Source organism: Gymnogyps californianus, chromosome 15, assembly GCF_018139145.2.
Source record: "Gymnogyps californianus isolate 813 chromosome 15, ASM1813914v2, whole genome shotgun sequence".
Taxonomy (NCBI): domain Eukaryota; kingdom Metazoa; phylum Chordata; class Aves; order Accipitriformes; family Cathartidae; genus Gymnogyps; species Gymnogyps californianus.
In genome coordinates this window covers 6,040,652-6,054,766 of record NC_059485.1, presented here as the reverse complement: position 1 = coordinate 6,054,766, position 14,115 = coordinate 6,040,652, and the positions used below count along the sequence as shown (strand labels likewise).

The 14,115-nt window shown below is 42.5% G+C and overlaps 1 protein-coding gene across 7 annotated transcripts in view; it reads right to left on the bottom strand.

The window, feature by feature from the left end:
- Nucleotides 1-14,115, bottom strand: part of MAD1L1 (mitotic arrest deficient 1 like 1) — a 376,769-nt gene that overhangs the window by 177,661 nt on the left and 184,993 nt on the right. For all 7 annotated transcript variants that reach the window (XM_050905937.1, XM_050905938.1, XM_050905939.1 and 4 more), the window contains one exon: nucleotides 12,095-12,151. In XM_050905937.1, the coding sequence (XP_050761894.1) occupies nucleotides 12,095-12,151 (57 nt within the window). The remainder of the gene's footprint in view (nucleotides 1-12,094; nucleotides 12,152-14,115) is intronic.

Here is a 14,115-nt window from a genome sequence, read left to right as displayed (position 1 = left end):
AAAAGGAAGATTGATTATTATAATCAGACTTTAGCTCTGACACAGCATTTGCATTTTCAAAGCACAGCATAGTCATTAACTAATTCATCTACCCCAAGGGAGCCCTAACGAGCTTTCACCTCTCTCCCCTCTGATTCCCAATCTGCAGGCAGCCCACAGCTTTTCTTCAAACACCTCCCCTCTACATTGTGCTGCACAAGCGCAACTTGGTGAAACTCCAGACAAGCTCAGTGAGCCAAACTCAGCCCTGCTGCAGAGGAACAGAGCTCTGCTGCTAGCAGCTAAAGAGGACGAATGCACAGACATCCTATTTAAACTAGTTAGCCTAAGGTTTCCATATGTAGTCACAATGGTATAGGGTATTACAGGAAACAGCTTCTGTTCTGCAAAATAAGGCCGATGCCACAGGGGTCCCAAAATTACCATGCTCCCGTATGAGCAGCATCAACTGCGAGCCTGAGCTGCGTGCCCAGCTGCAGGCATGTGAAGAAAAAAGCATCATCACACCACACCATCCAAACCCCCAGCCTCCTCCCGCACAGCCCATCCAACAAGCTCTTCCCCAAACACCTACAACACTCCTTTGCCCCAGGACTCAGCCTCCTGCCCCTGCTTAAGTCTCTTCTCCCACCCCAACACTGCCAGATGCCAACCCTCCCCACTCACCCACCTCCCTTTGCTCATCTCCGCACCCAGCCCCTGCAGAACCGCAGAGCCTCGCACCCGCAGGTGCTCCACGCAACAGCAGATTATTGTTGATGAGCAATAATGTCTAACTGGAAGCGCTTAAGCCATATTCAGATGATCCATTTCAAATGCTCCTGTCTGGAATACTTAAGAGAAAAAAATCAGGAAAATACTTATTTTCTCTCTTACTTTTTAATCTACAGCAAATAGGGCTGTTACTTGAACAGGGGATAATGTGACAGTACTCAAACTGTTACCCTGTAGCAACGCACTAAGGACCAAGACTTGGTATCTCAGTTGGAGGTGCAGAAGGGTGTGCAAAAGCCTGCAGCTTTGAACAGCCTGATGCTCCAGCTGACCCATTCAGTGTAACACTTGGGGCCCTTTTTCACAAGTGGTATACACAAAACCATACACCGGCTCTGGAAGGAGCCTGTCCTTCTGTTTGAAGGACAGATGCTCTGCTGATGCTACAGCATGTCTGAAGGCAACTGCCCTGGTCACCAGCACAGACCCCATGTCAACAGCAAGTAATGCGCAACACCAGTCATCATGTGGTACCAACTTAGGATGGTTTTGACCGTTTTGTCTTCTTGAGCTTTGTTCCCCCTTTATGCTGTGCAAGATGTGACAGTTTGGAAATAGGCACTACTGGACAGTTCAGCAGGACGGAAGCTGGCTCAGAGCTCAAGATGAACAAAACTGGAAAGTTCACGGGGAAGAAGAGCAAATATCCCGTGCAAGAGACCCACTGAGCAAGGGAACTGGAGATGTTAACTTAAACCCGTGAGTTTATTCAAGTATAATTACATATTTCAGCTCTCACTCCCAGAGGAAGGAGCAGACAAGGAATCTTTTTCTCTCCACCTTGCTGCAGCCCTGTTCTGCCCACGCTCCCAGGCGCAACTATGAGACCCCACCATCACTGCACGACAGCAAAAATCCCTGACAGCTCCACGTCCAAAAACCCTCTCTTTGCTCTAACAGCTCATTCTGAAGAAGGATCACCTAATTTCCATGTCATTCAGCTCAGAGCCTCTCTGCTGTTATCAGCCTCGCTCCACCACTTTCACCAGCATGTAGATGACTGTTTCCTTTAATTACTACCGAAAGCTCCTCCCACCAGGGAGAGCAAAACAGCTGGTGTCCACGGAGAGAAGGAACTCTGGAGTAATTAGCCTTAAATGGCTGACACCTCTTACCCATTACTCCTGGTTAGAACAGCAAAACACAGAATAACAGTCTCTTTAGGGAACCTGTCAAGGTGTCAGACTGAATGTGTCGCAACCCTGTCCAGTGTGGTCACGGCACTGGTGCAATGGAGTTGTCTGTTCTCAAGAAGAGCATCACGCAGGTCACTTCTTTCACGCAGGAGTAGGCCCTTTTGCTAGAAGCAAGTCTTCTAGCAGCTGTAATTCACAGGCAAAGCAACAAATAAATCTGCAAAGATGTCATACCTCCTCCGTACAAAGTTTGAATACAGTTTGTTTCCTGAAAGTATATCCTCGAGGAGTTTCTGGAGCATTCAGTCAACAATTCTCATTAAATGGTAGCTTGTAATCCCACCTCTCACCCCCCATCCCCATCAGATTTCGTGTTGAAAAATCATGACATACTAAACAGTCAGAGAAGAATCTATGTATTTTACCGACCACCTAGGAAGATCAAAGGCGAAAGGAAAGAGGAATCTAACATCCATTTTTGTTCCTTCATCTCCTAACATAAATACAGTGGAATCAATCTCTGCTTAATATTGTAAGAGAGCAAAGGAGCCTTCACTGAGTGCTAGACTTGAAAATTGAACTTAATCCTCTTGCTCCAACTCACATGGAACAACCCACAGCCTGTACTTCAACGTGCTTTTAAGAATAGCGCTCTTGCTCCCACTGCATCTCCAGCCCAACTTTGCAGTTTGCTACAGCTGGGAGCGCTTTTTTCTGGCATGTCTCGGCAGAGAGAGGCAGGGCGAGCAGGGGCCAGCAGAGCTTCATGCTCAAGGTGCTTTCTGAACTCCCAGAGATGGGAAATACGAGGATGGGGCAAGGAATCCAGCTATGGGAAAGCAGCAGCTCTCTCGACAGAGCCTCCCAGCTGCCTTCAAGGAAGTGGCAGACACTTGAAGGAGTCTTGTTCCCACATCCTTCCCCAAAGAACAAGCTAAGAAGAGCAGATTTAAGGTTTTCTAGCTAAATGACCCATCCTGAGGCCCTCCTGCGACAACAAGCGGTAGGCTTTTAATGCATAAGAAGTGGGAAATTTCCTTCCTCGTGCCAAAAAGCAAAGGTTACAGGGCCCTGCCAAGACTGCTCTGCCCATTTTAGCCTCTCAGGATTATGCCTGCGGTCCCCTTCAGTTGCCAGCAAGCAATCACAGAACGAAAAGCAAAAAGCACTTCCCTTTCAAATACCGTATGTTCAGTTCTGGTGCCAAAGCAGAAACCTGGCATTTTAACCTTTGGTGAACATGTTCTTGCTGCCACCACCAATAAACTCCAAGGTCCAGCTCAGAGGGGAGGGAAGGTGTAATAGATGTGCGATGGATGACATTAGCACTGAATACAGCATCAACAGGACAGGGCCTGGCAGGAGCTCGATTTTATACAGCCAGTCTTTAGAGGTTAATGAAATATTCATAAATAAGTTAAAATTCTCCTGACGAGCTAGATCCTGTAATACAACAAAGAGTTGTCAGCCTCAATTAAGCGATTCCAAAGAGGCAGAGCACTGCCATTCATTATTTACCAAGAGGTCATAGGAAAAATTCTGCTCTATGATCTTCTTGTCCCTGTGGATAAATTACGTTTTACAGCTCCTGCTGGAGGACTCTGCTGCCCTGACAGAGCAGCTCAGAGAGACCCCAGCCTGCCACCCACTACCTACCCCAGCATCTATCAGCCAAAGGCAAAAAACACTGGGAACAAGCTCTTCTAAGGGCACTGAGACACAAAAAGATTGAAAGCAAAACAAATAACATAGCAAGCTGATTATGCTGTCAGTGCAAGGACTAAGACAGTCTTGAAACTTCATGTTTTTTCAGCCTTTATTTCCCTTTTTGTACACACAAAGCCAGCCCTGGGCAAGAAGAAAAGTATCCAGCAACCTTTGATCTGCAGGCAGGTCCACTGAACATGCCCTCAATGCCCCCCTAGATCCCATAACTAGAGATCTTCTCATCCTCTCTCATGCTCAGAATAAACTGTGCCTACAGAATTGCGTTTCTCAGATCAGAGATCTCAGGATGGTCCTCTTCTGATGCAGGTACAACTTCCCAGGACTGTGAAAGCAGGAGGAAACTGGTCTCCATCCTTGTTACAAGCAAGGTGGAGATTAATGATTACTTTGTCCCATCCTAACACGACTGTTCAACAGACCAAGTCTTCCTTTCCCTCTCTGGACATGCACTGGAAGCACATGTTCCTTCTACAGTTTCTCCAAGCTGCCTTTTAGGCAAGGCAGAAAAAAGGAGCAGAAATTACTGAACCTAGGGGTATCCGGGACCTCTCACCCCATTTTCCCCTACCTCCAAAGTGCTGAACATAGCAGAGAGCCCCTGCACCCTCCAGGAAATTTTAGCTCAATTAAATCGAACCATGCGAGTCTGAGGTAGCCTATAAACTTCTTACAGACTCCGTAAAGATGAAGTCTGGAAAAACACAATACTTGCATGCATATTAATTATGCCTTTTGTATCTCAAGGCTGTGCCTACTATAATAAGGTTTCTGATAATATCCCTATCCCATTCATTTTATTTAACGAAGTAACTCAGTGTAACTCAGATTTTACAGCAACAACAGCAACACTGACAACAGGACCACTCTAACTGCAGCACAGCAGTGTCCTCTGCACAGGAAAACCATCCACCTTTCTCCTCTGCTCAACAACTGAAGAGAAAAAAGCCCTACCCCTTCTCCCTCCCCAGTCCTTGTTCCAGTTATAATCCTGCAATGCAAAGGTGAGAGCACATTACCAACTCTCAGCCTATTTCAAGTTGAAAACTGGCGCAGTCGCTATCATCCTTTTTACCAAAAAGCAACCCGTTGCGTTTGTCAATACAGCTTGGGTTTTATGGGTACACCTGTAGCACGGAGGACTCTCCAAATGATGGGCTGAGAATCAGATCTGAGCTTGAATTGCTGTTCAGGTTTGGGTCAGACTATTTTCCCGCCATCCGGCAGTACCTGTCCCACAGGGAGCCCAAAGGGAGGAGCAGCAATAACGCAGCTCGCCACTTTAGGCAGCTACGTTTCTTCCTTCTGAAAGTCCTAACCCCATGTCAGCTGTTATTGCCTTCAATGAGAAAATGAAAACAGTCCTGCTGAAACCAAACGGTGCTGCTGCGTTCCATAAAACTTTCACGTTAATGGATCCAACAGCAGGTTCATTTGTGTAATGGGACTTTTAAACAGACCATTTATTTGTTTTTAATTTGAAGGGAATGTACTGTTTGATCCCATGTGCCTGGCTGGATTTTTAAAACAGAGATAAACCACAAGAATTGGCTCACTAAGTCTCTTCTTCTAACCTAATTAAAATAGCATTGAGATATTAACATACAGAAGTGTAACGTACTGATCACCTCTCCAGTCTACAGGCAGTTTGTCAGCGCTCATCTACCAAGATCCCAAAGCTTCCACCACACGCTCTGCTTTGCCCACAGTCACATGCAATAGATGCTTCTAATGTTGCCACAGTTTTGTGTGTTGAATGTGAATTTTCCAAGGGGGAACGTGCAGCAGATGCAACACAACCACCCGAGGCCATTCATCATTCCCTATGCTAAGGGGGAGGGGGGGAGGGAAATCCTGCCTCCGGTCCTCAGAGCTCAATATATTCCTACACCATGGGGAACAGCAAGGACTAATTTTAATGTACTTGTTTACAACAAGCACTGAGAGAGAGCTCTCAGCTAGGAAAAGGAGAAGAGAAAAGTAACTCTGAGTACTCCCATCCCTCTGTTCCATGGTTTACTCTAGCTGGAGAACCAAAGCTCTACAATAAAAACACAGGGACAAAAGTTGAAACAGAGCATCGATGACTCCTGCACACTCACCCGCCTCGTTCCAACAAATCACATTTCTAAATTAACAGGACCACATGATAAAGTGAAGAATAACACAAACGCTGGGAAGTATATACAGAACAAACAAGCAACAAAAGGCTCTGCTGAAACAAAATAACCTGATAGAGAAAAAGATGTCTCAGACATTGATCATGAAAACATATTTAAAACAAACAAAATTCACTGAAGATCTTGGGTCAAAAAATATAAACACACAAACACAATTACTGCTAGCACAAAGCAGGGAGGCGTTATCATAGAGCAGCATAAATAGATCAGACAGAAGAAGCTAGCTGAAAACTGAAGGAACAGCAGCAGAATTGAACTGTAATAGTGCAAGGCCCAGAACAGCTAGAACCTCTCCTACAGACTGAGTCTTCATCAGTCAGAAACTAGAGAGGACGACAAAGAGCTGGGTGGATTAATCGATCACAGCACGAACGTCAGTGCCACGTGGCAGTGGAAATGGGTAATGTGGTTCTGAAATGGAAGAGCTGAGCTATATCCAGGACAGAGAGGTACCTGCCTGTACTGGATGCTCCTGTAGAAGATCCTGCTGTACAAGCTACTGCTGGAACATCACCTGGACTGACGTGACCACTCTGGTTACTCGTCTCCAAAGAGACACAGAAAAACAGGAAGAGATTTAAAGAAAGCTGCAGGATTCATGAGGAGACTGAAGAGCCTGTTTTAAGAGAAGACTGCAAGAGCTTGATTTGTTTAACCTAGACAAATGAAATGCTGGGAGAGAACAATTGTTTTCTATAAATATGTCACAGCATAAACATGAGGGAGGAAGAACAGTCACTGTAGTTTAAGGAGAACATTAGCACAAGAAAAAAAATGGATATTAACTGCACATATATTTTCAATTGGAAGTGGGAAGATTTCAGCTATCAGAGCAGTCTTTCAATGATAGTAATGGTACAAACAACCAAAGCAGTTTCAAGACAAGCTTGATAAATTTATAAACTGAGGTATATGCTGCAATTGCCTCAGTTACCGAAGGACTGGCCTTTATGATCTAAAAGTCCTCTTCCAGTCTTCTGTTACTATATCATGTCATTCTGGATCAGCTTTTTTTGCTGTCTCTTTATAACCAGATTCATGTTTTTCAATCTGATTTGAGAACTGCATATTTCCCTAAAATTGCCTTACTAAAGCTATTGCCGTGTTCATGCTGCTGCTCAGCTGAGTGCCACACTACTCATCTGTCTTGGGTTTGCTAGTCTCATAAGGTGTTAGGATAAAATCTGTCAAATGGTAAGGAGATTTGCTGTCGCCTTGCTAAATCAATTCAGAAATGATGAAATACATTTTTCATAGATGGAGACTTCCTGCACCGGTCGGTCATCTCCTGTGCCCTCCCAACCTGTTGGTTCTATACATGTTCCAGCAAAACTTCATTTTTATTTATAACTACCGTGGTTCAGTACTCTAATCCCACATTTAATTGCCATCCCATTGTAAATAATACAGAGAATTTACATTTCCACTACTGAACACCACTTTTGTTCTTATGCCTGGTCCGTTGTATTTCTTGCATGTTTAATAACTCTTAAACAATTAAATGATCTATATTGGCAAGCTATCCAGGGCAGGTCTTTCTATACTCAAGTTCACTTCTTTCGTATTATCATTGTTATCACCTGTAAAGTAAAATGTAACTGAATTTTTATCCTTGTCAGGTATTTCTCTTAAGTATCAAAAGTTACAGTTCTTAAAAGTCTGGAGGTCTGATGCAACCACTAGAAAGTAAAATCTTTCAGTAATAATGCAAATGGTTTATGAGCTGTGTGGGTCTCTTGTTGTTTATGTATTGAGGCCCGTTGCAATTTTCCCAAACTCTTTGCGATTCTTCCGTGTTGCCTTCCAGTTAACAGCTAGTTCCCAACTACATCACGCACAGTGTTCTCTGAGTTTCTTTCTTTCATGTATTCTCCTTTCTGTCTTCATTGCTTCTGCTGATAACCATCAGTGTACGTAGTCACTGACATTTAAGTTAATCCTAAACATTATGCTTTCATCAGACTGAACACAAGATTTGGCTCCTTAACTATTCCTGACCTGCTGCCCTTAAATAAAGGTCTCCTGTTCTTTGCAGAGGGTTAACCAACACTTTTACTCAAGGCAAGGGGCATTCATTATTTTCATTTTAAGGTGTCTTTATTTCTTCTGTAAGGACACTCAATTTATGCCGTTCATTTTGTGACGGCTACATTCTTGGACTTCAAATCTTCTTTATCTCCTACCCTGCTAAGCAATTCTTCTGATTCTTATATCCATCCTTTTTAATCTGCTGGAGGGTGAAATATAATTTGTTCCAATGAGCAGTCTATAGATTTCAGAGCCCACATGGGCCAAGCCGTCTTTTGAAGATGAAAGCCAAAAGATATCCAGAGCACCTCAGGGCAACGAAAATACAGGTGATACTTTTTTAATACCAAGTTGACTTCCCTCAGGGATTAATGATGGAGAAAAAAAAAATCTTGACATGAATGCCCGCTGCTACAGAACCAGACTGAAAGAAAGTGTAAGATCAGGGATCACAGCCGTTGCTTGGATGGCAAGCTTGAGCCAAACAATTTCCTCCTGTCTATAAAGGGATATGAAAAAGGCAAATGAAAATTAGAAAAACTAACACATCTTCTGCTTCCCTCCCTCAGGGAGAGAAAGCAAAATAATATAACAAACAAGAAAGCATTTTCCACAAATAATATTTTGGTGTGAGCGAAGCTAGCTCTCAGCTCTGCGCCAGTAGAGCATTAAACTAACGTACCATAAGTAGTAAGATCCTGGGACCACAAAACAGGGAGCCATATGTGTGAACTCTATGAGCAATCTCCTGGCACATCCTGGAGATAAAGATACTGGAGCACTAGCCTTGATAAAGAAAACATCCAGTGCTGATAGAATTGTCAGAAAAGTGCACATACATACACAAAAATTGCAGGAAAGAAGTGTGCTTAGGCACCAAAAAAAATTCACAACAAAAAACATTCTTTCAGCAAATAAAAGAAACACAAACCCCACAGATCTGTGGGACAACTAAGTCATCTGAGCCCTATCAGACTGGTGACTCTGTTCTGTACCACCTCTCAGAAGACTGGGCAAGCACTGTTCCCTTACAATAGGAACACACTCAAACTGTGAATAAAGAAAAATAAATAAGTGAAGGGTTAGAGGGAGAGAAAAATCAAAGTGTCATTGTTATAATTACACAGCACAATGATAAGGGTAATTTTTCTTAAATCAGAAAATAAATTCTAGGTTCAAGTTCCCTGAAGGATATAAAATATTAGAGGATTTTTTATGGTTGTAATCACAAACTCATTTCTCCAGCCACTACTGGCCGTGTCTAATTAGGGCAAAGTATGTTAATGATACAGCAGCACAGCCCAGAGACGTCTTCAGTTGCAATATTAATTGCATTTAGGGAAAGAAGCATGAATTGTGCTTATACAAGCTAATTAGTATGGGTTTGCTAATTAATACTGGAAAGTCAAACTGCCTTTGTCTTGTCAACTGCAATTAGCTGAAGATGTTTAAATTTCTTTTCTTTTTTTTTTTTTTTGTTCTTCCAGTAGTAAACTCACTTTAGCTGACAAGCAATGAAATCATGTGCTGGAGCACTCAATAGCAGTTAGGGCAGCAAGTCCATCCCAGTTTCCTCTAGCAAGACCTTGTGCCCTGGCCTAGCACAGTGTCCCCTATAGCACACACCACCCTTCATCTCGTATTGTCCCCGTGGACACAATTCCCTGAACTAGGGCCCTCTCCTCCCAAGGACACAGAGCATGCAGACAGATACTGTCTTATTGAGGCCACGATCCTATCAGATTTATCCCACAAGTATCTTACTTTTAAATATTGCTATGTAAAGAATGAATTATTTAGCAGGGCAGCTAAGATGCTCACCATCGCATACAAGAAACCCCATCAAACTCATCAGTGAGATCCAATCAGCTAGTTCATTAGCCCCAGAGCACACCGCTTCATTTCCAGTGCTCTGGGGAGGGTGACAAAGCCATTAGCACTCTTCAGGGTGGCAGTAGCGATGTCACCTACACAGAGGTTTATCCCAGAAGCATCCCAAAGACCCCTCGGACTGTACGATAGCACCTGACAGGTGTTTATTCCGTTTCACTTAGGGCCATAAGCCTGTTTGCAGAATGGCTGATGAAAAGCAACATCCACATCTGTCAGCACCCAGAGTAGGACGAGCCCTTCTGCATCCCCCCAGCCACGGAGGCTTAACGTCAAACTAAGCAGCAGCGGATCACGGGTGAAAAAGGGAGAGAGGGATGAAAAGGAAGGCGAGATGCCAGGAATCCAAATCAGGCAAACAATTGCTGAAGCGTCAACTTTAAAAGAGTCTGAAAATAAGGCCATCCAGGTGAGACCCTGATCTGGAGAGAGGGGAGAAAAAAACCCCAACATGTAAAGAATATTTTGTTGGGTGGCGGGGAGAAGAGTGAGGCCGATGGTACAAGTGCTGGAGCCCTTGGGCGGGCAGCTAATGGAAGAGCCTCATCCAAAGAGGACAGACCTCTGCCACCCCTAACATTGTAGAAGACAAGAAGTGACACATCTTTCCCTACCAGGGAGGTTTCACCTGGGGGTGGAGGAGAACCATCTACCACCAGTGAAAAGGTGGAACTATACTGTCAGTTTCTCCTCAAAAGGGAAAAAGAGGAAAAACAATCTCTCTTCCTCCATATGAAGCAATTTTCTTATATTTACTGAACAAAATTAAAAATGCTGAATAAAGCCCACCTCACAATCTGCAATCCATTGTCTAAACCACTACAAAATACAGCCTATTCATGTGAGGCTGATGGAAGCTTTACTGGAAGATCACAAGACCTGCAGTTTTCCACTGAGTAACCCAAGGGAATAGGCACTGAACACTGACTGCTGCTTTATCCTCTGCTGATGGATGATGCACAACACCAATTAATGCTTTAACACTCCAAGTCCCAGTTTCTCCAGCTCTCTGCTAGCCTGTTCAATACAACAAACTTATGAAGGCAAACAAAGAACTCAAAATCCAGGCTTAACAAGCCAAGAAGAAAAACTTTGAAATGTTTAAAAAAACCACACATCAGAACATTTAAAACATAACAGCAAACTTATCCTCTGATACATCTAGTGAGCACAATGCAAAATTGATTGTATAGAACTTAAAACTGTAACAAGGCAGCATGTAATGAGATCAGATGGTAAATAGGATTAATTCAGTTTTCTTTGGAAATATCAGTTCTGACCTGTGTCACCACAGAAAGCGGCTGAGCATACAAAAATGTTTGCCCACAATGTAAGACCACCCCAGAACCGGAATCAATTAACACTCTCATTACGAAAAATCTGATGTTGAAACAGCAAGGAGCACAAATTTAAAAAATGATACCAGCAGACGTATGGCAACCTATTAACAGTACAGCAGGGGCACACTAGTTCTGCCCTTCAGTGCCCTAGCAGAGTTAAGCAGAAGTCTAAAGAGACTAGTGTTGACACCGTAGTTTATGATTTGGATTTTAGAGCAGATGTCTGTTTAGCACCTACTTACTAGTCAGTGATGCATGCCTATTTTTTCATTAGTAATAAAATTAATCTAAGTGTAATTTTAATAAAATTAATACTAAGTGTAATAAAATTACACTTAGTAATAAGTGTAAAACACGTCTACAGAATGACTGTCTACATCTTGGATACTGCTCAGGTTTTTCTTGTGACTAGAAAAAGTTGCAGGAATCCCACAACTCACCCATTAGCAAAAACATTGGTTCACGAAACAGCTTAATGCTGACACTTCATTTATTCCCAAGTATGAAGAATTGTATACAACAGTCATGAAACTGCACATAAACCTCCCTACTGCCTGGTTTTGTGGCCTCTATTATTTTTGATCCTTGAGGGAACTGCCAATAAAATAGATAAACCCAGCAGAAAATTAACAGATATTATAAAAAACTAGTTTGTGGTAATTCTGTCCCATCTCATCTACTTGTCCTTTGCACACTTGAGACTGAATCAAAGGTCCCCAAAAGAAAGGAGTTAATTCAGTATGAAATTAAATGCTTGCTTCTGATCTAGAACTACTAACAAAGAGAAAGGAAATTGCCAAAATAAGGAAGACAGACCTCTAGGTCTCATCCAACACTTGTTCCAGGTGAGTACGGAGACAGAGAGTGCCAAGACTAGCAGTAGCGATACAAACTTTTACAATGCTTATTTGCTATTTATTTCTGAATATTTGGAACTGATCCACTGTTTAAATGAACTGAACTTTGCATATGTTACTGCTCTGTAAAACAATTTTAAAAAACCCAAAAGATGAACACTTACCATCTCTGCTCTTTGCTTATGATTTCCCACTTCTTCCAGAACTTGAGACAGCTGAGCCTTCAAGAGAAAAAAAAAAAATAGAAAATGAAGTCTAGGATGTATTTTTGGAAGTTTAATAAGACTGCACTCCTTCCCCTCCAACTAAAAAAAGCCACTGAGGGCACCATGATTTTCACGGCATTGAAAAGGAATTATAAGCGTTGGCTCTTGTCAGCATCCCATTCCATGAGACAATCCTGTCCCAAAGAGCCCGAAACCTACATGCACAAGAAAGAAGAGGTTTATTGCAGAGAAGAATTCCACTGGATTAGTTATCCCAAATTTCACTCCCATGGTCCAGTCAGAGAATCGTGCCTCCTCTCCATTTCTTTGGAAGTTACAGAAAGAGTGGTCTAAAACCCACCCAATTTTGCCAAGCTTAACTTCAGAGAAAGAAGAGGCTTGCTCCACAGCTCCTGAAAGGTGTGTGTGTTTCAAGATAACTTCACAGAAAATGTTCTGTTGAAGTTCTGGGTATAGGGTTGGATTTGGAAGCCTTCAAAATTGTTATGGTAAAATACCAAAAAAATCTTCTCTGAAACATAACCCTACTGAATTTCTGTGAGAAAAGATACCAACACAAGAGTTTTTTTCTTTTTTAAGAGGAAATTTGAAATCTAAAGAATCTCAAACCAGAGCAGAAATATGTTATCCCTGTATAATTTGGGGAGAAATGGGAACTTGACTCAGACGAGGATCTTTCACAGAGTTTTGTTTATGAACAGGATTTTAAATGAAATGGATATTTTGGAGATGGTTAAGAGAAGCCACATATACTACTTGAGTGCTATTACTTCCCACATGTTTTATTTCACAACATTTTGCTAGCCTGCAATCAGCCTTTCTCTGGCTAGCAGAAAGCCCCCAAAATAGTCACAACTGATGACAGAGAAGCTAATTTAAACACTGTAAACAAACAAGACAAGAACTAAAAAAACTTTCCTACAAACTAATTCACGTAATTTCAAGCAGATATTCATTAAAACCCTCCGGAGTCCCTCTAACAATCTCTTGCCACACATGAAATGGGTCTTTTGAGTACTACATCCAAACCAGAGACAAACAGCAAGCAGTTTATTACAATGAAAAGGAAAACATTAAGCTTTGAAGGCTAACTGCACTGAAATGCAAGCAAACAAAAAAATTACAGTCTTAGGGTTCAGCACAGCAGAAGTTCAATTTTGCAAACAAACAACCAAACAGTTCAAGACTTCCCTGGCCCCAGAGCTTAGTAGAAACTGAAAAAGTTACAGATTCTTGCTGTGCAGGGCCTGGGATGATGTGACATTATTTAAGGAACAGACACTCAAATAAGATGAAAAGGGTTTTAATACAAGCCTGGGACCTGGCACAGGGAAATGAAACTCACTCATTAAACACCGCGGGAGATGCCAGTCCCAACCAAACATGGAGTGCATGTACAAGCAAGTGAGAAGAAAAAAATGAAATTATCACCAAGTTTGATGCTGAAACATCAGGAAACTATAAATTTGCAGACACCTGGGAAAGACTTTTTTCCCCTTTGCTATTGAATCAGGTAGAATTACACCAGCAGGCTGGAGCCAGAAGAGTGTCGCACGGAGAAGAATTAGAAAACATGCCTTCAGAGATGTTGTTTATGAGAGATGCTAGCATAGCCTCTGCAAAACACCCCAAGACCGACTGAATATTTTTGATCAAAACCACCCCCAACTTTTCTGTATATTTATTAGCCTTAGCTATATGATGATGACCTTTAGATGGGAACTACTGACCTATTCTAAACTAGATGTAAAGAGCCATTAAGAATTACATATCTGCTTACAGTAGCTACCATTCCTGAATTTGAGGGTCATGTCTCTGTTCAGCCTCCTGTTAGTACAGACTCCTGTAGAATCACAGAGTAATTCAGACTGGAAGAGGCCAGTTCAATCCCCTGCCCAGAGCAGGGTCAGCTACATGAGGATTCTCAGGGCTCTTGGTCAGCTGGGTTCTGAGTCCCT